This window comes from Acomys minous (genome assembly GCF_964271855.1).
Source record: "Acomys minous genome assembly, chromosome: 17".
NCBI lineage: Eukaryota > Metazoa > Chordata > Mammalia > Rodentia > Muridae > Acomys > Acomys minous.
This window is the reverse complement of record NC_140500.1, coordinates 42,113,520-42,137,496: the sequence shown is the minus strand read 5'-3', so window position 1 is coordinate 42,137,496 and position 23,977 is coordinate 42,113,520. Positions and strand designations below refer to the sequence as shown.

General features: G+C 38.7%; 1 protein-coding gene across 2 annotated transcripts in view; it reads right to left on the bottom strand.

Moving 5' to 3' along the window:
• Nucleotides 1-239: 239 nt before the first annotated feature.
• Nucleotides 240-23,977, bottom strand: part of CNTN3 (contactin 3) — a 351,187-nt gene continuing 327,449 nt past the window's right edge. For both annotated transcript variants that reach the window (XM_084766357.1, XM_084766358.1), the window contains exons 20-23: nucleotides 19,141-19,330; nucleotides 7,641-7,753; nucleotides 6,505-6,673; nucleotides 240-2,253 (exon numbers count right to left, since the gene is read on the bottom strand). In XM_084766357.1, coding sequence (XP_084622483.1) covers nucleotides 2,153-2,253; nucleotides 6,505-6,673; nucleotides 7,641-7,753; nucleotides 19,141-19,330 — 573 coding nt within the window. In that variant the 3' untranslated portion in view covers nucleotides 240-2,152. The remainder of the gene's footprint in view (nucleotides 2,254-6,504; nucleotides 6,674-7,640; nucleotides 7,754-19,140; nucleotides 19,331-23,977) is intronic.

The following is a 23,977-nucleotide window of genomic DNA, read 5'->3' as shown; positions in this document are numbered from 1 at the left end:
ATGAATTATGCTGACTGTAGAAGTCATTGTATAAAATTACAGGTTTTACTGACTTAGTAGAGCATAAACAAAAAATGTTAAAATATTCTTCTAAAAGATATAAAAGTCAAATACTGGTTGAAAAATGTAAGGATGATTGCAACAGTGTCACTCTAATGGCATCCCCTCTTTCCTATGTGGGTGTTTCCCTCCACCAAACCACAAGGAATAATTCAGAACTATTTGATTATTATAAATTTTATTAGAATAATAGAAAATAATACATACTGATAACCATAGGATACACACACAGGAATTCAAAGAGTAAAATTTAGACTTTTCAATATGAAACAGTGTCTACATCTCATGGAGATATACAAATAGAAACAACAGGACACAAGAGAATAACCATCTTGTAAAAGAAAAGTATAGGAACAAATTATAGGAGTCATTGGATAATAAAAAGGTATAGCTCTGTCACATGTACCATAAAACACAGGGATTGGAGAAAGTACTTCCCCAGTTTTTTAGTGGAAATAGCAATGGTCATATGAAATCAAATAGTCATTCATATTTCTTCTTAGTATGTACAATATATACAGACCTTACAGAGAAACTTAAAAAAAAATCATTCTCCTTTTTACATAGTGACCTTATCTTAAATGGAATCTCTTAGAAGGAAGGGTGATTCACTAAAATGGTATCAGAATTCAGCTAATTTTAGTGCTTCTTGTGAGCTGTACCACCAGTTTCCAATTTTTCTACCTTTGGAAAAATGAAAAAAATATCCCAGCAGAATGTGAAATTGGTAGGTAAGAGGTTAGGAAAACGATTTTGAATGTCTGGCACTCAATCTGCTGATTTTCATGTACCTTTTACATATTACTGTGAAGTCATGGCTTCCTCAGTCCTTTGAAAAGCACACACTGACAGACTGAGTCATCCGTATCAAAGCCAGCAGCACCACCATGTTCTATTACAAAATTAACTTGGGAATGGAGAAGCCTGCCTGAGTAGATGAGCTAGAGAGTGGGATTTCATTTAAAAAAAAATCTCTGCCATCCGGAGAGAGAGGGCCCGTTAATGAAATCAGAAATTGAAAATGAAGAATTATATGCATTTTGTTTCATACAGTGGTTTTCTCTACCGGGTTTCAACAAAGCTGAGACCTTATTTTTACATGGGAGAAGAATGCACCTTAGTTAATTTCACTTTAAGTTTTGTGGAAGGATAAAACGTGTTACTTTCCATGTTCCGTCTTTTTCTTTGTAAATATGAACAAAAAGAAAAGATGTTACAATATTCACTCAGGTTCCATTTCCACCTTTGAACGAGACAGATAATCCAATCGAGAACATGCAATACCGGCAAGCTTCAAAAAAAAAAAAAAAGCCTTTTCCTGTAACATTCTGCACAAGGGCACTGCGTGGGGGAGGAAACCATGCTTTTCATATTTCCTTCTTTGTTTTTAACAATGAATTCTTGCTATAAAGGCAAATAGGAGAAATATTGTCACCTTATTTTATAGAACGAATATCTGAAAAATGAGAGAACAAAGTGACTGAAGGAATCTCACAAACACATGTCACAAACAGATGTCACTTCCCCAAGCTCAGAACAGCATTTTCTAACAATACTCTATGGAGTCACAGGCCACACCCTTCCAGCATAATAACTGTCTAAGTGAATTTTTAATCTGAGGGATTCAAATTGGCAATTTTAGTATGACAGGTAATGTTGTAATAATGGGAAAAGAACATTTGGAATAAATGACTTTGTCATATAGGAAAACTCTGTGTGTGTGTGTGTATGTGTGCATGTGTGTGTGCTGTATATGTACTATGTGTTTCTATTTGTTATGTGTGTGTTTTGTTTTTGTGTATCGTATGTTTGCATGTGCCTCACACATAGGCAGTGATTAAACTCATAACATAAGAATATTTCTATCAAAAGTTTGCAGTATGTAATTTGCAAGTTCCTTTGGTTTACCAGGCAAATATTAAGGCATTTCAGATTCCTCTAAAAGGATTTACTGTTTTTATTATATTCGTATTTTACCTATAATGGAGTAGAAATTTAAAAACACATAACTGAAAAAAAAACATGCATAATCACTGTTTCAGAAAGCACTCTTTTTCAATTAACTTTCCAGTAAATAATAAGAAAAGGCCTATCACCACAAAGCATTTACAATAAAGAACAGCAGGACGGGGATATAACCTGACACAGGGTGGATGTTAGAAATGGCTGATGTGGATCCTCTTGCATCCATACCTGTCAAAGATAATAAAAGGTTCATTAATAAGGGCTGTAATCAGAACACTAGGGATTGAATGTTTCTGCTTCCCCTAAAATCATGCTAAAATCCCATTTTCAGTGGTGGTGAATGCTACAGTGGTAGCCTTTCAGGTCCTTAAGGCTTTGGACCTCAACCCCTGATTTCCTGGTAACTCAAGAATCTTAAGCATCAGCTTTGCCACTCCTTAGACTTAAATTACCATGTGAAATGGCCAAGGCAATGGGGCTGTGTTGAGGGCAGACCTACTTCCTCCTGGTCAAAATAATAGACTATAAATTCTACCCCTATGCCTGGGCCTTTTCAACACCTCTCCAGCAGTCCACTCTCCTAGGAAATCTGAATCCCTGAAGTTATGCTAAGATGGGAAGAATAATTATCCCCTGAATGAGATGATGTACTTTTTTTTCCTTTCCAGGAACTCCTTAGTGAAGGAACTTGCAGACCTTCCAATGGGAAGTGCTATGGAGCCTAGCCATGTGGCCTCTTTGTGTTTGAGTCCTAGTTAGTTTTTTATTGTTCTTTGTATGTTTTTTGGATATTGGCCAAAGCCTAAACAAATACTTCCATACCCACCGGTCTTTCTCACTCATTCTTTGAGGCTTTGAAGCTCCCAATCTCCTTTCTTCCTTTCTATTTTTCTTTCTTCTTTTTTTTGTAATGAAGCTGCTTATTAGCCTCCATTGCCAAAGGCATGCCTTTTTCCTATTCCCGGTCTCCATCTTTTTCCTCCAGACAGTTGCCAGATTTATAGTTTGCCTGCCCTGTTGTTTTTCTCTAAAACTCTAATAAAGCTGCAGTCAAAGCAAACTATTGAGTCCATTTCTAACTTATTTTGTTAATTAGACTAATTATCAAAAATGGGAACCCAGTTTCCTTGGTAAAATTTGGACATGGAATGTTTTGAAAACATTTAGGAATTTGTAGGCACCTCAACCTTGGATTTTCCAGCTTCTGACATCATGAGTAAGCTATTATATAGTTATAAACCAGTCAGGTAATGATATTGTTTTAATGTAGTCTGACCTGGGCAGCGGTGGTGCACACCTTTAATCCCGGCTCTCAGGAGACAGAGGCAGGCAAGTCTCTGAGTTTGAGGCCAGCCTGGTGTACAGAGAAAGTCTCAGGACAGCCAAGGATGCACAGAGAAATCCTGTTTCAATCACATTCTCCCCATCCTGCCCCATGAAGCAGTTTGAATGAACTAAGACACGGAAGAATGGAAGTAAAGCCTGTTCTAGCAAAGTTAAATTACAACACAAGCCTAATCTAGAATCACTCTGGCTGCTAGGAGTCCACATAAGTCACTGATGTGCCCAAGTGCTAGTAAATGACTCCAGTCTGTTCATTTCATGTACTTTAACTTTAATTGAAATTGCAAAAACAACTTCATCATTGTGAAAATGATTAGACTTGATTACAAACAACTGGTGAGATAATTTGATGGTTTAATTAAAGATTCATAGGATAAAGATTTAGAAAATGTGCTTGTCTCTATGCAGATACATTTTATTCATAACACGAGCTATCATTTTTGTAAAAGGAATCAATAGAGACTCCACTTTCAAAGACAACCCTGTGTAGTCACCTGACCTCACAAGATCAGGAACAAGGCAGGGTCAGATTATCCACATTAAGCAGTCATCCCTGGATGAAAAAAAAAATGACATAAAAGGGTACTGCTAAAGTATGGAGACAATTCTTATTTTACATATAAGGGGGAAAGCAGGCAGAGAGAAACATAGTCCCCAAACTAAAATGCCTCCTGATTTTCTCTAAAGAAACAGAGCACTTAGTCCTGTTACCAGTGCCACTGTCTATACTGTCATTTTCACTCTAGACCTCATACTATTAGAGAATAAGAAGCACGTGCTCCTTATTTTAAAAGGTAAAAGAGCCAGGGCTGAGGAGATGAGCTGGCTCAGAGATTGAGTACTGCTGTTGGGGAGGACCTGAGCTCAGTTCACAGCACCCATGTCAGGTTGCTCAAAACCTCATGACTGTCTGTAATTCCACCTGCAAACAATCAGAATGACACCTGCTTTTGCCCTGTGGGGCAACTGCACTCATGTATATATAGGTGCACACATACACAATTTTTAATATATTCATTACAACTTAAAATACTCATAATAAATCAGTTTCTCTTTTGGTCTATTGATCTGCATAGACTTTCAGGATAGTCCCCAATCTAAAATGGCCTTTATAGACTTTCATAGTTAAGTGATGAAAAAAAACTATCAGCTATTTTCTTAGGATAGTTTGGTTTGTGTGCTTTAGTCAACATATTTTCACAGAAAATAAAATTTTCCTACATTACTAAAGTTTTTAATCTTGTCATAATGTCACTCACTTCCTTTTATTTATTTATTTTAATAATTATTTTTATGTTTCATATATATTTATATTATTACACATATATACAGTGAACTACCTACAGCAAAAAGAACTATGAAACAATCAGGAATTATATAAATGTTACATTCTTAGTGTTTTGGCTATTTGCACTTAGCAGCCTTGAAGAAAACATCTTCCCTATCTTGGTGCATCTAAAATTCTGAATGTGGATCAATATCTATTATATCTCATCATTATCAGCTTAAAACATCTATATAGACCTAAAACATGTTAACCCCTAAATAACTAAGCTTAATTTTAAGACTAAACTATCTGGTGTTCAACCCCATCAGAGACTTGAGAAGGAATAAAATTAATTACCTGAGCATACAGGGGTTGCAGGCTAGCAGCTTTCCAAATGAGAAGATGACAGAGACAATTTGCTACATGCCCAGTACTATGGACAAAGCCAAGACCAACACATGGAAGGTGGGACCATTCTATTTGTGTCACTGAGAAATACAGGACAGAGTAATACAAGGTGGGCTTTACAGTATATCAGTTAAGGCTGGAGAACTCCAGACGGGATTTAAAAGTAAAGATACAATTTATGTCGCTTTGTCACTGAGAAAATATGTATGCAAGAGTATGTTTCCCTTAACTCAGAAATTGAAATTTCCATAGTAGAATAAATTTCATTGGATTTTCAGAGAAAAAGTTAGTGTGAAGCACCTGTGAAATTAAAACTAGGTATTTAAAAAACCTGTCTCTCTGTCCGGCATTCATAAGCAGATTATGACCTTATAAATTTTAATTTTTTCACTGAAATAGCTGATATATTGCCTGCAATTAGAAGGGGATGAACAACTGGAAAAAGACAGAATCTCACTATGTAACCTAGGCTGTCCTTCAACTAACTAGGCTGGTGTGGAATTCAGGATTTTCCTGGTTGGGACTCTTGAGTCTGGAGATTATTGGCTTGAACCATCACACACCTAGAAATCATTATCCCAAAAGGCATGTCCCATGAAAGTCTTCACTTACCAGGAGATTGGGATAGATGTAAGGACATCATACTGAGACTCTAGGTAAGAGAAATATAGGAGATGGGGAAATAGAAGGACCCAAAGGGTCCTAGAAACCTACAAGAAGAACATCGTGATGGGTGGATCGGGGCCCAGTGGGGTCTGTTCAAACTATTGCACTAACCAAGGACAATACAAGTAGTAAACATTGAACTCTTACTCTGATCTACCTAATGGACAGGACATTCTCCACAGCTATGTGGAGAGTGGGGACTGACTCTGACATGAACTCTGGTCCTCCATATTTGACCACCTCCCCTTGGTGAGGAGGCCTGATGGCACTCGAGGAAAGAATAGGCAGGCTACTACAATGAGACTTGATATCCTATGACCATATAGTGGGGGAGGAGGTCCTGCTTGGTCTTAGACCTAGGAGAGGGGAATAGGGTGAAAGTGGGAGAGAGCGAGGAATGGGAGGATACAAGTGATGGGATAACAACTGAGTTGTAATCTGAATAAATTAATAAAATTAAAATAATAAAAGAAAACCTGCATGTGGCTTAATGTTAGCCTTGAGAAGTACTTAGAAAATTTGGCTTCAGTAGATAATTCCATGGCAATTGTCAGGAGAACTCAAAATAAGGAGTTTAAATAAATTCTGCTAAAGAGTGCATAATGTTATGTTTTTTGCCTCTTCTTCTCCCAGGTTTTCACCATCCTAATGTTTTTCCTTCTGTCCTTATATTATATTCCCCACGCATGCCAAATGCATGCTGGGGAAATGGATAGGCAGCGCATCAATCACTGACTTATAGGATTTAATGACACTAATGAAAGTGAAGGGGAAAATGAGTTTAACCAACTTACTGGTTATTCTTGGGATCCTGATCTGCTCACTACTGGTGCCATCCCCTCCATCTGTGGTGGCCTTGACTTCAATAATGTAGTCCTCTTTGATAGGCAGCAAAAGTTCAGCTGAAGTTTTATTCGTGCTCAGCACTTGCACATTATTCTGACTGCTAGTCCTATAGAAAACCTAGAGAACATAAGCAAACACACTTTTTATACAGTCAGCTCTTATGTCCATCACAAACCTTGTCACTCCAAAAATGACGTTAGGGTTCTATATCCCTAGAATATAAAGTGCACTCCGGGCCAGGTCTATAGGTTTTAAACATGATTAACATAGTGAAATTATCAGGATCTCAAAACTGAAGAGGATGGGTGAATATTGAACTTTTCTGATGGAAAACCTTAGTTAGATTGGTTATTGATGAGCGGGGTGGAAGAGAACCACAGGGAGATTATGGGGCTTGTGAAAAGTGAAGGGGACCCTTGCTTCAGAGTCTGATTAAAGCCTCTCCCCAACCTCAAAGCAACAATTTTGAGCCATTTATATTTGTTGTAAAGGTTGTCCACATAAAGCTAACATTCTGTCTCTGATAGTTTGTATAAAGTAACAATCAACCGGGTTTAATGAGGAATGTATAAGAACTTGGATAGGGTCTCATTCCTTTCAGCAGTTACTCCCTGAGGATTACAAATAATGAGCATGACCCTCCCTTGAGGGAATTGTAGCCACACTCATGGTATGTATAATTTTCTGTGAGTCTTTTTTTTTTTTTTTTTAATGAAACCCACATTCATGTTCTAGGGTATATCTTATCTTCCTTCTGGGCACCCGTATTTGCTTTAACTATAAAGTTTAAGACTATCTAACATATCAATGTGAAACCCAACTATGCTTCATAAGTTAGATAGAACTGAAATTCTTTGAATCATGAATATGGTTTCACTTGTGCCAACATCTCTAAACATTTAGGGAGCTCCTCAGGCTGCTAAGAATGACAGTAAGAATCCATCCTTCCTGCCTCAGTTCAATGCTTACAATGAGGATAGAAAACAGACAGAGCCATGCAGATAAGAAACCATATCACCAACATTTCAAAAACAGTCCACTTAGCTTTGCTTGGAGCACATTTGCAAAGATGCATCCTACTGACCTTATAGCCTGTGACTTCTGATTCGTTCTCCATCGCTTTCACTTGCTCCCAATTAAGCAACACTTTAGTTTCTGTGGTGTTCCAAACAACATTTCCTGGTGGCTGACTGGGAGCTGGAAATGAAAAGGGAGAAATTAAAACTTATTTGGGTACAAAGTCATATTTAAGATGGAGCAGACAAATATTCTATGACGCTCATGGAAGGAGAAGAGTCTCCTTTGTAACCAATGGTATAGATATGGAGTAAGAAATAAACTAAGGAGGGGCTTTAAAATGTTTCTTTATAAAAGGGTACTGTGTTTAAATTGTGAGAAAATTGGCTTTATCATATTACAGTATATCACATGATACCATACCACACGACATCATACCATATCTTATGATACCATACCAAACCGTACCACACCACACCAAACCGTACCATACCATACCATACCATACCATACCATACCATACCATACCATGAAAATGTCTTGAAAACATAAGAAAGGCAATTCCACTATCTACCACTAGGGGGCGCCTTGTTGATGAGTCAGGCAGGGTAAGCATGGGGCTTGTTTTGACACATACTACAGTCTGAGAGAAATTGCCAAATGAGCAGATTAAAGTCATAGGAAATGAAGTGTGGATGATTTTTAAGCAAGTCTCCTCATATGATGAGATGGGCAAAACGAGAGGCAATAAAAAAATCAGGATTACTCAGATTCATTCTCATAGCTACACACATGAAAAATCACAGCAGAGAGTCCATATTTTTAAAGTCTTCGTTTTCCAAGTTTAAATCAGTTTTTGAGAAAAATAATGTGAAAGGCTAAAGAACTTAATGAGAATTGCATTAGAGAATTAATGAAACTCTCTGAACTTTATAGACTTGATTTTACAGCTAGTTCCTTCACAAGAACACAAGATAGGAAAATTATTCTGGTGAGGTGCTGGGGTGTCTATGTGTGTATGTGTGTGTGGCGGGGGTTATGGAATGGAGTAAGAAGTGGCAGTTTCCATTTGTTTACTGAGCAGTGGAAGGGACACTAAATATTCAGTTTCTTTTCACTCACAAAACAACAAACGTCTTACTAATTTGTCAACGGCATCATATACGCCTACAATAATACGGAAACAGTTCATCCCTGTACACTGAAATGCAGGCTGTGATTTCAATAATTGGATTTGTAATGGGAAAATGCCCCCAAGAGATTGCCTTTCCAGGGAAATTTCAGAACATCATCATTACCTCATGCTGGAAGGAAAATACAGCTGTACTTACAAATGGAAACACTCTCAGATACATATGGGATGCATACCCCAAACAAGATGGTATTGCATGCACCCTCTTTAGTTTACTGTGTCCTCACTAACAGGATGCTATGTAGCTTTAAATGTTTTTGTGTCTGGATACTAACAATGAGTTTAAGTCAGCTAGTACTGAGCTATAAGGCTTTAATAATAACATTAATAGTAGCCTCTTAGGGTTGGATTATTGATGACTGTGTTCTAGTCACTCTGTATTGGTGCCATGGATGTACGGAGAACATCATCCCTAAGTCTGTTGTCCAGGAAACGGGCAGCAGCATTAAAGGGTGGGCCTGATTTGACTTGATAAAATTCAGAAAATGCATTGCATCATGATTGTTCTATCAACATATGTGTGCTGACAGGTTGTCGAACGTTTCAGTTGTTTGGGCTGCATTACCTACCCCAACACCAGCTTTAGAGAAGAAATGACAGTGCATGGTGGTGTGCCTGGTGTAAATCGTTAGGCACACGAGTTGAATGAATCCAGCCTGAGAGGAATACTTTTTAAAATGACAAAAAGGAAAACAGGAAGGAAAAAAGAAAGAAAAACTATGAGAAAGTCAAATAATTTAATAATGAAAATAGAGTGTGTTTTTATTCTTTTTATTTTTCTTCCCTGTGTCTGACTGCTCTTCCTTATTCATTTCACTGTTTCGTTACTTGGTCATTTTAAAAATTCTTTTTACTTATGCACATGTCTATGTGTTTTTACTTTTGACTCTGTGTGCATGTGTGTACAGGTACACACAGAAGGCAGAATTCACTGGATTCCCTGGAGCTGGATTTACAGGGTATTGTAAGCCACTGAAGCCCATGTAGGTGCTGGGAAATGAACTTGCATTCTGTAGGAAAACAACAAGTGTTCTTAACTGCTGAGACATCTCTCCAATGCCCATTTTCATTTTTTATAAAGATACTAAAGCAAAAGAATAAACAAAAAAGAAAAAAAAGCCTTTAAAAAACCCCACAAATATAATTTTTAGACTCACTCCAAACAATGATAGTTACATAAGAGCCAGCTTGATATGCTAATCACATTTTTGTGTGTACTCTAAAATGAAGCTAATGGCTCCTGTTTAATTTTTAAAATGTTAAAAATGGTACCCATCAATTTCTTGCTACCACTGGTAACAACACCACCGCCTGGGTAATTCTTAACTCAAGCGGCATTCTTCCAGCTCCTAAGGTTACAAACTAGCCTTTAGTAACTATCTGAGTGCATTGGGCAATACAGAATGAGCTTTGACACGAGTTACTTAATCTCTAGTATGCTCTACTGCAATCATACTCATTTCTGTAATGGGCCCAACCCAGAGAGGTAAGGGAGACTATCCATGTGTGTTCATAGAAGCTCCCCTCACAGTGGTCCAAGGATGAAGACAAACTACTTACAAGTTTCCATCCACAGGGGAAGGCATAAACAAAATGTGCTAATGGATGGGGTATTGCTTGTCTTATAAAGAACCAGGAATCTAACACATGCTAGAATGTGGATGAAGCTTGAGGCCACTAGGCTAAGTGAAACAAACCATTCTCAATCCCGCAAACACAGTAAGGTGCCTGCTATATGTGACTTGTAGAGGAGTGAAAGTCAGGGAGAGAATTGTGACAATTGCTCACACAGCAGTGTCCAAATAGTTAGCACTATTTGACTGTAAACTCAACCTAATGCAGATCTTGTTAAGCAGCAATGTATACACCTTCAAAGCCACATGGTGGGCATCTGAAGGCATGAAATCAAGTAGCAAAGTAGGAAAGTCCCTGAGATGAATACACTGTATTTTGTAGCACTGCTAACTTCATGGTTTGTGCTTCCCCCCATCCAGGAGTAGGATATACAACAGCATGACATGGGCCAGATCTCCTGATTTAATTGAACAGGTGGTCTACATTTCAAAATGACTTGCTAGATTTGACTACTGATATTTTCTGTGTCGAATAAATATCTATTTTGACAGTATGATATAAAATAGAAAATAATGAAAAAAATCTAATTTTTTTTTAATTTAAAGATGGTATTTCATTGGACTTATAGCACAATATAAATTGTGCTATGATCTCTAAAATTCCCAGGAAGATTAAGTTATTATAAAATAGAGTAGCACTACTCCAAGAATACTTTTTTATTGTGGTCTACCTTTAAGCATCCATCATGATGTTTTTTGTGTTTGTTTGTTTGTTTGTTTGTTTTTAAAAAACTCTTCAACATCAGCTTTATTAGAGATTCTAGTTGTTTTATAGACATCTGTCTGCAAAGAGCGAATGACAATGATATGGTTATGCCTAGGTGAAGCCAGGGCAGAAGACACATTTGTCAATGAGAAAACAACTGAACAATTGGCGGCCTGGAGTCAAGGTGAGATGGATAGAACACATACATGGTGTCCTGGTTTTATTCTTAGTGCTGTGATAGAACACCCTGATAGAAATAAAAAAAAGCAACAAGGGGAGAAAGAGCTTATTTTAGTTCACAGTTTCAGGTTGCAGATTGCTATTGTGGGGGAAATTAAGGTAAAATTTGAAGCAACTAGTCATATCACATCCGCAGCCAATAGCAGAGAGAAATGGACGCTCATGCATGCCTCATGCTCAGCTGGCTTTCTCTGCTCTTGCACAAGGGCAGACTCAATACTAGGAAACAGTAGCATTCACTTCAGGATGGCTATTCTCTATCGATTAACATAGCCAGGGCACCTCCCCTCCTGCCTACTGAGTTGTCTACAAGGTGACCTGATCTAGACTCTGCATCAACAAAACTCTTTCCCAAAGTGATTTTAAATTGTACCAAATTATAAATAAGCCAGCCACCATATGTACTTATATAATATACAGGTAACCAAACACAGAACCAAAGAGAAAATATCTGTTGAATAGAAATCTGGGAAGCATATTGAAAGTGGTACTTATAATGACATTTTGGGTTACGGGATCATACTGGGGTCTTATTGGGCACTTGATGATTTTCTCCTGTAAATAGTGGATTTCAATGGTATGATATATCATTGAGGCTGCTGTCATTGAGGATTTTATGGTGTATAGTTTTCAAGAGTGATATTTCCATAGTGGTGGTAGGGATACTGGAATTGCCTTGGGAAACGTAGAATTTTCAGAGTACATGCTTGTTGTGGTCAATTATACAGAACTCAGTATGTTTTTCCATACTTTTTCTTGGCCACTTAATGATAAGAAGATGACTTCCATTTAAGTGAATGTAAGCATCAGTACCTGAAAAGTACATTGTGAACTTAGACATTGCTTGAGAAGACCATCACCATTTCTAATTAGGCTGGTTAAACAAGTGAGATTTGTGGGAAAATGAAATAACTCAGAGTTCCTGTCTACCTAGTACCTAGATATACATTGTTTCACCCAGTGTTAGAAATGGACGAAATACATCATACCATTGAAAACTGTTTTCTTAATTACTCATTTTCATTACTTTAATCATGCATGTGTTTGTGCCTACAGGAATGTTTTCAAGAAGATTTAACTGATGTAGAAAACCATTCTAAAGGTGGGCAGTACCATTCCTTGGGCTGTGGTCCTGGACTCAATAAAAATGAAAAGAAGAAAGAGCCATCTATACCCCAGCATTGATCTATCTCTTTCCCTTGACTGTGGATGAACTTGCCTATCTTCCTGGCACAGAGTCAACTTCACAGCCACAAAACGAAGACAAAACAAACCCTCCCTGGGTTTTTCCTTTTTAAAAAATATATTTCATTAATTTATTCATATTACATCTCAATTGTTATCCCATCCCTTGTATCCTCCCATTCCTCCCTCCTTCCCATTTTCCCCTTACTCCCCTCCCCTATGACTGTGACTGAGGGGGACCCCCTCCCCCTGTATATGTTCATAGGGTATCAAGTCTCTTCTTGGTAGCCTGCTATCCTTGCTCTGAGTGCCCATCCAGGGAATGTGGTCAAATATGGGGAACCCCACTGTCCACTCAACTGTGGAGAATGTCCTGTCCATTGGCTAGATCTGGGTATGGGTTCGAAGTTTACTGCACATATTGTCCTTGGCTGGTGCCATAGTTTGAGCAGGACCCCTGGGCCCAGATCTGCCCAGTGACTGACAGACTCCTTTGTGATGCGCAGGTATGCCCATGGTTTTCAAGGCAGGAAAACTGGTTTTTCTAGCAATTGGTTAACCCATCATTTTTAACCTAGGAATCCAGTAAGGATTCCATGCAGATCTGAGGAGAATTGTCAAAATGATTAATGATTCTACTTTCATAGACAGTGGGACACCTAGTCTCTCTGTTGCTACCCAGAGAAGTGGACTGGACTCAAATGGTGTTAGTATGAGTAGTAGCAGAAGTTAAAGAGTTGACCAGTATTTATTGAGTCTGACTATGATTATTAGAATAATAAAACAACAATGAAATGAAGTAAAACTCTCTTCCTTGAATGAGTTGTTATTCAAGTCAAGGAGAGGTGAGGGTATAAAGTAAGTACATCTATAGCCGGCAACATGGTCTAGTGGGCAAAAGTACTTGCTGTCAAAGCTGATGGGAGAAGATGAGATCCAAATTCAGCAACTTATCCTCTGATAGCGACATGTGTCCTATGGTATAAACACCTACAAAATCCACTCAGAGATGAATATGGAATGAATGAAACATAATTTTAAAAATAAAAAATAAACACATATAAAATGGAGCCTGTGGGCTAATGATCAAGGGCACATAAATGAATAAAGTAGGGAAAGAGACAGGACTTTTGGGAGATGCCAGGCTATATGCTTCAGTAGGGCAGTCAGGCAGCACACTGAGATGTGAAGTTCTGAGAGTGTCAAGGAGTATGTCTCCTGAATAGCGACAGGAAGATTTGTCTAGGCATAGGGGGCAGCAAATGTCACAGTTCTGAAGTGAGTGTGCAATTAACAAGGTCAGGAAACAGGAAGAAGTGAATGATTTGGTGCCGGAGCTGGAAGTTGGCTTATATGAGCCTAGGTGGAGGATTTTAAGGATTTAACATTTATTTTAAACAGATGGGAAGTGAATCGAAAGTTCTGAGCAGGGGAGTGATGGCCACAAAATCATCCTGGCTTATGAGAGGCAAATACTGCTGAACAAGAGGGCTATTTCTGATCTTGGGAAGGACAGAAGCAGCTCGCTCCAGAGAAGCCACTGTGAATGCAGTGTGTGTGTGTGCGTGTGCGTGTGCGTGTGTGTGCGTGTGGTGTATGAGAGAGAGAAAGAGAGAGAGAGAGAGAGAGAGAGAGAGAGAGAGAGAGAGAGGGAGAGGGAGGGAGGGAGGGAGGGAGGGAGGGAGGGAGGGAGGGAGACAGATCATATGGGTAGACAAGTGGAGATATACTTGCTATGATGCACCTCTCAAGATTAGAAGACAACTCCTGGTATAAGAAAGTACCTCTCCTTCCACCTGGGTGGAAGTCCCTGGTTTGCTCTGCATTTGCAGCAAGGTGGGTGAAGAGATTCTAGGGATGCTCTAGTGTCTTCCTTCCAGCTTGCTGTAGAGCAATGGAGTTACCACTCTGGCCTTATGTGGGCTCAAGGGACTTGAACTCAGGCTTGCGTGCTTACCCATTGAGCTCTTCCCCCTGCTGAGCTACTCCCAAGGCCATGGGAAGTGGTAGAGTCTTGATACATTCAGAACTCAATTCCAAGTCAGTTCTAAGAGTCAAAATTAAGGGGGAGAAAGGTGGCTTGGGGTGAAGTCCTTGCCAGATAACCTGAGCACAATCCCTACAACTCAACATGGGGAAGAGAAGGATTTCTCCTGAAAGTTATCTTCAGACAACCACAACACATGTGCTATGGCCTGCTTAGGCCTGCACATGTTCTCACACAATAAATTAATACTACACACACACACACACACACACACACACACACACACACACACACACACACACTACAAGAGATTCAAGGATGCCTGAGATCTGGGGCCTAAGAAAGAAAATAATGAGCTGTGTCTGGGGGTGTTAGAATGGGTAAGTGTCAGGATGAGGGACAAGATGGAGAACTCAGCTTGAGAAAGACTCAGTGTGGAATTCAATTAGCTGACGTTTGAAGATGTTGGCCTGAATCCTTCCATATTGCAATCAGAACTGCTAATGGAGCTTTATCGCACAGGATGCTGGGTATCTGTTCCATAGATTCATTATTACCAATTCTGGACATGAGACTGTCAATATGTTTCCCTTTAGAAGTCAACATTTCCAATCATTTTCAAGCCATCTGCAAATTTTTCTCATTAGCCTCATTAGGTGGATGATGAGAAGAGTGGCCTCTCTTTGGCTTTTGAGTGACAGAAACCCATCTTCAATTACTGAAGAGGCTAATTACTGTTAAGTCAAAAATGCTTTTAGAAAGCACAAGAATTTAGATATCAAAAATTAAGTGTTTAATGGAAGCTACAGTGCTTTACTTGGGAATCCTTCTACTCTTTTACAATCACCTACAGTCAGCATTGGTGGAAATCTTTGCACGCTGCATCCCATGATTACAAGGACACACAGCTTGCAAATTTTAAACTAGACCGTAAAAGGCTGCAGCATACATTCTGAATTCACAAAGTGCAGTCAAGAGGAAGTACATTTGATTAATAACAGTAGCTCAAGCTGGCCTGCTTTAGCTTTCATTTATCCACTCAGCCATCCAGTTAGCATTTAATGAGAGGCTGCCATGTGCTGGGAGTGGGCTGGGCATGGCGTCTGGGTGAATAAGGCACAGAAGACTCTCTGTAAAGTTCATGAACTGGAGGAGAAAACTGAGACCACACCAGGAATCAAAAATAGTATCTCAGCTCTTTATACCTGCAGCATACAGATGATTTCTTCAAGTGATAATCATGGGAGCCTTGCCAAAATTCTTAAATAGGACTTGAAACTAAACCTCATCAATGCCTAGGATGATTATACAAAGCTGCCAGTATCAACATCAGAAATAGCGATGAAAGATGCTGTCTTATTCTATTTTGGTACATGCTTCAAAAATCACTAGCATAATTTTAAAAAGGAATACATGTTCCTTTTATGCAAATTTGAGACGACTAAAGAATTTATGAAATTTCCCATACATTTTAGAGAACCCTGTTAGCAACTTTTGTAGAACAATGTGCAGGTGTAGGTGAACATCAGTACAAGGAGAAGACGGGTTCAGCCCTGGATTCCTGGCTATTTCTGGGCATTTTAGCCAGTCCCCAAGCACAGAGCAAAATCACCATAAACAGTAGCATTGAAAAGGACATGGATGCTCTAAGTATATGTTTGGAAGAGAGGAGGAGACAGTGTTACAGACTCTCTGGATGATTGTCCTATCATTTGCTCTGCCATCTTTTTTGGGAAATCTAAACTTCCCGTGGCTTAGCCTTTTCGTTCATAGAATGAAGACACAAATAGCTTCCAAGTCAGTGCTGTCACAAGAATTAGGAATCAGTGCACCAACAGAGTGATGAACTGTGAGCAGAAGTTGCTAGGTGATAACTATTAAAACAATAAGTATCATTATCATTATGTGAAAATTTGGCTTTCCATGCCGTCTCTCCATTATAAAGGAGTTTGGTTTATTTTTTAAGACTTTATTTCGTTCACTGTGTATTATCAAGATATTCTTATTAACACATGGCTCTGCTCTTCCTTTCCTTTCCCCAAGTCACTAAGTTCATCACTGATGCTTCTGATATCATCATGTCTTTTAAAGTTTTTTAAATTTTATTTTAAGATTTATTTACTTATTAGGTATATAGAGTTCTGGCTGCTTGTACCCCTGCAGGCCAGAAGAGGGCACCAGATCTCATTATAGATGGTTGTGAGCAGCCATGTGGTTGCTGGAACTTGAACTCAGGACCTCTGGAAGAGCAGTCAGTGCTCTTAGCCACTGAGCCATCTCTCCAGCCTCATCATGTCTTTTATATTTTAGAGGTTTTAGTGTGTGTGTGTGCATGTATGTGTGTGTGAGTATGTGTGTGTTTGTGAGTATGTGTTTGTGTATGTGTACATATGAATGCGCCATATCACATTGTGAAAGTCAGAAGACACTTGTCTTAAGAGAACTAGTTCTTTTCTTGTGTAGGTTTCAGTAAACTCTAGTCTTCAAGCTGAAAAGTAAGTATCTTTACCAAGCAAGCAATCTTGCCAGCCCACCATGTTGTCTTTTACATTTTTCCTAGTGAGCAATCACATTGATTATTAAGTCAGTGGAAGGAGCCAAGTAAGTCTGCTTGAATGTATTTTTGCAATCAGCAAGTTTTTATTGGTGCTGGCTTTAACACGTGAATAATGAGGAGTAGTTAAGCCTTAGTAATACTGAATTATTGCCAAGAGAGCCAAATACCTTTACCGAGAAGTTGTAAATACAGACCATTTTTCCATATATGTATTTTCAAATAGCACATTCTTGGTCTAACTATGTGTTATTCATAAGAGACTAGGTCATACTTTCCCTAGTAATTAAGCAAGGATAATGTTAAGTCCTCACATTAGTGGGTTGCTTACAAATGGATGCTACAAAAGGGAATAAATGGCTTTGCTGCTACACTGTTGCGCTGCAGTGCTCATTATGCTAATAAGCTGCTAGCCACACTTTTTCTTTTTTATAAATAATGCAAAGATAAACATACAAATTTCCTCCATCAAGTGACAGTGGTTAATTAACATCCAAAGTAGTAAGATTATGCTTCATGTATATTTTAAATTATCAGCATTATAATATTGCTTATCTATAGTATTCCTCTACATATTACTGACATTCGTGGAAACTTAGGCAATAAGTATATGCTTTCAAATAAATTTGGACAATCTGTCAACTAAACGTATCCACTCAAGTGTCAAGCAAGAACAACAGTTGTTTCTTTTCTATCTAAACTTTGTAAAGCACAGTAAATTTAGAAAATAAATCAAGAAAACCATTATGAACAAACGAAAAATGCCAGTGTGCTGATGGTACTTAACCCCTTTGTGCCTTGCTTTCCTCATCTTCAGATTGAAATCAGAAGGGAATGATCATCAAGTGTTTGAGACATGGAATTTTCTCAGCTGCTTTTTAGCTGTGATCTCAGTGGCACTAACAGAACAGTTCAAACTACAGTGGATGCACTTACAAAAGTAACTAAATGCAAATAACTGTCTTTCCCGATGACTAATTTAATTGTAACATCATCAAAGCTCATTATCTTAACCGTGAATACAAAGGTGACAAAGAATCATCTACAAAGACAACATTGGCATTGCTGGATAGAATTTTTGTGTGCATGTAGTGAGAATTTTGGTTTCTTTAAAAACCTAGGTATGTTTTGTAAACTTTTTTTTTTTTTTGGTTTATTTGTTTTAGTCCCAGGGGCTCCTTCAGATTGTCCACAGCAGCAGACTATTGCTTCATGTGTGCTCTGGCAGGGGCGTGATTCTGCCAGCTGAAGATAGTTTAGTTTAGGGGACTTTAGAGGGGGATATAAAAAGACCAGAGCCCCAAGAGAGGAGGCACGGCTGTTCCTCCTGCTGGTTCCTGCTTCTGCTGCTGCTGGTTTGTCAGGTGATCATGGGAAAAGAAACAGTTAGAAGACATTGGAGCTAACCTGACTAGACAAAGATTGGACCTGCTCGAAGGAACTCAGCACCCTAAGCATCAGGGAGTAATCTAAAAAGAGCTCAATGGCTCCTCTCCCCACTAAGCTTCTGTCTCCTCTACCTGGTATTGGGGTGTTGGAAGGAATTGGGGTGGAGAAGAGTGGCAGATATAAGAACGGAAATGAACTAGTGAAAACAAATATGCCAACATGTGCATCTATTCATGTGGACCACACAGACTGATTATTATAACCTTTTAGTTCATTTTGGAATCTTTTAAATAAATGTGAGGAAGGCTTAGAAAACAGGGTCCCAGATGGTATTGTCACCTTCCCGATATCAAGGTTATGCCAAGCTTTAGAAAACCCCATGATGGTGGACCCACAAAGCCAATCACACTTAAAATGAAGACTAGATGGACTTCACACCCACAAGTGTATTTCCCAACAACGCACATTGATGTTCCAATGGATAGTCTACCTAGAGAGCTAGGGATATTGTGAGGGTAGCAGTGCTGAGGCCTCTGAGTTTGCCAGGGCATGGAAGTAGGATTTATGACACAGTGGGGTCAATGACGTGAGTTATCTATTCAGGTGATGAAGGAGGTTATCGCTGATAATGCAGTCCTTTTCTTCACATTCAAAAAGTGAAAAAACGAGTATCTACTTACGGGTTTTCTTGGTGGTTGCGTTAACTGTGGCACTGAAGGGACCAGCACCTGCACTGTTGTAAGCCCTGACAGCTGTGTAGTATGCCAGGTTGCTCTTCAGGCCTCGGATCATAGCTGATGTCTGATTTCCTGCCACTTTCAGTTTGCTGGATGATTCTTCTTCTTCGCCTCCATTGTTCCAGTACCGCACCTGGTGGACAGCAGACATAAAACATGCAAACAGCTGGACCAAATACTGCCTTTTCCAAATGTCCATCATTTCATTAACAGGAATGCTACGATGCATTTTCTTGTTTATGCCACTAACGTTCCCAGGAGACCCACTGTGTGCCAGGTGCTGCACTCAACCTGGTCACAGAAGCTGGTATGCAGAAAAGGGCAGATGAAGGAAGAGGAAGATACAAATTATATAACCAAAGGGAGCAGAGGCCTTCAGGGCACAGCGACAGCAGCACACAAGGAGATAGAGGAGAAACCCACACACCTAACACCAAGCTGTTCCCGTTTCCATGCTTTAGCAGCCTACCCCAAGCTTAGCTCTACAACGCTGGAATGCATTCACGGTGCATGAGCAAACTCCACAGCAAAGTGGAGATTCCTTCCAGAGAGCGAGATGTTAGGGGGAAGATCTGCGAAAGCTGATTGGGCAGTAGAACATCCTACAGCGGTGTTCAAATGTCAGCAACCTACCTGTGCATGCGGACTTGTGGCTAGGAGAACAAAGTAACTAAAGTAGCTATCTTAAGTATAAATACGTTAAAATAGGTCACATAAAGTTTATAATACTGTGATGTGCTGAAATGACTTTGGATTTATTAAATAGGCATATGTATAAGTGGTATAAAGGTACAAAAATAAACCAGCGATAAAATTTGGCAGGAAGAGAAGTAATGAGCGATAATGTGAAGATTGTTTTCTGAGGATTGTTCAGTGGGTAAAGTGCTTGCTGCACAAGTGTGGTGACTGCAATTCAGCTCCTTAGCATCCATGCCAAGAACTAGGTGTGGCATGCACCCATAATCCAAGTTCTAGGGTACACAGACAGAAGGACCGCTGGAGCTTGCTGGACAGTAGGTCCAGGCCAATCTGTGGACTCCAGGGTGGAGGACGCTGTCTGAAAAAGTGAGATGAAAAAGCTGTCGAGGAGGGTGACAGACATCAACTCTGTTCTCCACAGGCATGCTAAACACACACACACACACACACACACATACACACACACGAAAATACAAAATATATGTACATATGTTTCCTAAATACTTTCCATTTGTGCTATAAAATGTTGCTTTCTTTGCTCCTAAGTTTAGATTCTTCACGAAGCAAAAACAAATCAACAATGACAAAATGCAAAAACTAAAAAGCTTATGCAAAGTACAAGTGCGTGTTGGGTAGGGATAGGAATAGTTACTAACATTTGATCACTTAATGTAAATAAGAAAGCTAGCATAAAGACATAAAGAAGACTTGGCAGCTAATAAAAACATATTTTGTATTTCTGCAAATACATATGCTTGCCCTTCTCTCTTTTGCAGTAGACAACCTTTTATTCTGGCATCCATTTGTTAAACCTTGATAAAAATATAACTACAAAAACAATGTTTATAACTGCACAACAATCTGTAGTTTGCACATAATACAAGTGGCAGCAAATAGCCACTCTCACAATCCTAAAGACAATTATCCTTTTGAAGATGGGGTGATCTCTGTATTGATAGATTTATAGCTCTCTGAACAGGTAGAATTGGTGTTTATGGGTTTTATGCTATGTATCTTTTAAAAACTAAAGCCGTGGTAGTTCACGTGGTAAAATGTTTACCAAGCATGCACAGAACCCTATGTTCAATATCCAGCCACCCCTGAAAACTGGCTGTGTTGGCTTACATCTTCAATATCAGCACTCTGGAGCTAGAGGCAGGATGATCACTACTCAAGGATATCCTTGGCTACATAGCCAGTCCCAGAGTAGCCTGGGCTAGAGATAGAGGATGGTGAAAAAGTGACATGTTTAAGAAACAGAGCTGTAATTTTTGAGTTAAAGTGGTTTTAAGATTCATTGTACAATACCACGTAGATTAAACAAAGTGTGGTGCCTGGTTAGATAGGATATTGGCTTTAGCCTTCAGAGAAAGAAGATACTAGAAGTTACTGCATGCTTTTTTTTTTCAAATGAGCACATATACATTTATGTATTAAACATGATATCACAATGTAAGTCGCAGGTTTTTACAATGTTTCCAATGTGCCAAAATAAATAGTTTAGCATTATGCACCCTCCCTCAGCCCCATGTATTATACTCTCCTCCTACACGTGATGCTTAGAGACATTTCTCTGCATTTCTCTTGCAAAATAGTTATTCATTTTCATAAGAATCTCCTTTCAGGTATCTGAACCCAAATCCTTAGGTCTGAAGCAAATATGATTTTCTTTATAAAAAGTACTGACAAGCAAAGTGTTCACAGACAACAAAATCTTTTATAAATTTTATAAATATAAAGTTCACCAATACCGAACACTTTATGTACTATGAAGGTTAGATGACCTGCCCTTGAGGACACTGTCTAGCTATTTTCTAAGAATGACATCTAGTCAATGATTACAATAAAAATGTTATAGACAGCCGGAATGCTTGTGTCCTGGGATATAGCACAGGTTAGAAGAAAATCACATAAATCTGTGTCATAATAATCCTCACTTAATAGATGACACAGGAGAGGGATGGAGGAGTTTGGTAATTCAATCAAGATGCTGTTTAACTTCTGGTCTCTTGTTAGTCTCTAATCCATGAGCCATTCTTTTGTGAGACATCAATTTACTTCAGTGTAAGCTGCCTAAAAAAATGTTCCTTAGGAGACTGATGCAAACAAAAGTAAAGATAATTCACAACTGGCATGAGAAGGCTACTTTTTTAACCCATTACAGAGAGAACTTGAAAGTTCTTGTGAACAATACATGTTAAAGTACTACAAGCCATCTCTGAGCTTTGGAGGGGAGGTTCATCTTTAGATCTTAGTTGATGAGAAGGATGAGAAATATTTAGACACAGAGAAAACATGTGCCAAATTGTGCATAATTCTAGTCAGTGAAGAGTGCCAGTCTTTTTAGATGGCTGTACAGAGGTGAATTAGTATATGAGTAACCAGAACTTAAACAAGCGATTGTAATTGCATATAAGCAACTTTTCTGTAAGTATTCCAATATGTTCTGTATCAATTTTGCTTTAAAACATGTTTGTTCTTTGGTTGGTTTTTGTTTGCTTATTGCTTGTGGAACTAGGAACTGGAACATAGGACCTTGTATATACAAAGAGCTTTATTAATCTTTGGGCCTCTTTTGTTTTTAGTTTTGAAAGTCCCATTAAGTAGCTTGAGTTCAAACTCTCTATGCAATCCAGGCTGGGCTTTGAACTAGCAATCCTCCTCAGCTTTCTCCTGAGTTAGCTGTAGTAGCAAGCATAGCTGCTAAATAATTCTGCCTTATTGTATTTTCTTTAGGTTATTTTCTAGGTTCAAACAGTAATGGCACTCACACTGAAGAATATATTATATACAGTATATAGATGCAGGCCAAAATGGGGGTGTGAAGAAAAAAAGAACAGAGACACATGTGCTATAAATGAGGAACTGTACTGAGAGTCACAGATGAATATTTGTTACCAGCCTACTAAAGGAGACTAAAAAGTTACCATCTTCACAAACACCCAAGTGTATTGCAAAAGGGATAAATTCAGTATGCAAGAGTAAATTTAAACATCAAGTAAATTAGAAAAGTAACAAGTAGAACTCTTAGATGGGAAAAGAAAAAATATTAAAAACTAAAATCATTGATAAGTATGTAGCTGAAGATGAATGACGGAAGTGTTAAACATTATTCCAGAACATGGGCCAGAGAAACAATAAAAGTTATGAAAATGATGCTAAGAGACATGAGAGGTAGGATGTATAGCTCTAACCAGAGTCCTAAATAAGGGACCTGGGAAAATATCATTCAAAGGGTGCATGGATGGTGGATGGACATAGGCACTTGCATCTTGTAAACTCACTCAGAGTTTAGTGTTGGAAAAAAATAACATGGAAAATCATATGAAAAGAGAATATAATTAAGGGCAAACCATGCTTCTCAGCTACTTTCCATAGGTGGACACCTGGTAGGCCAGTTTGCTTTGCTGGAAAAGAGGCAGTATGTGCAGTATGTGCGTGTGGTGTGTGTGTGTGTGTGTGTGTGTGTGTGTGTGTGTGTGTGTGTGTGTGTGTGTGTGAGTGTGTGTGTGTGTGTGCATATGTGTGCAAGTGTGTGTGCACACATGTGTGTGATGAAACTATTTCATTGCTAAGGGTAGTTTCACATCACAGACAGTGGCTTATCTTTCCTCAGAGCTCTACTGCGGAGCAAGTCCCCTCCTTATACATAGCCTCCTTTTCTACAGTGTCAGTTTTCAGTGGGCCACATGCTTCTTGTAAGTGCCACAGAGTAAGATATTTTAAGAAAGAGAGATTATTTTTAGTAACTGTTATTGGAATATGCTGCTATATATATTCTATTTTATTATTGACTATTGGTTATATCTTAGGTATATAATTTATAAAACAAACTTTATTATCCATGGCTTCAGAATTCCCCAAGGACCTTGCAGTACAAAATTTGTTGACTTGTGAGATGACTTGGACCAACACCATTTAAGAAAATGTTGATCATCACCAGGCTGGGTATTAAACCCAAGCCTCTGAGCATCAATGAAACAGTAGTGCTTCAATTTAATGATGAGATAATACAAGTTTGTTTTGCTTTTCTTCTGAATCATAAAAACTTTTTGCTAGTCAACACAATTTTATCTGGGCA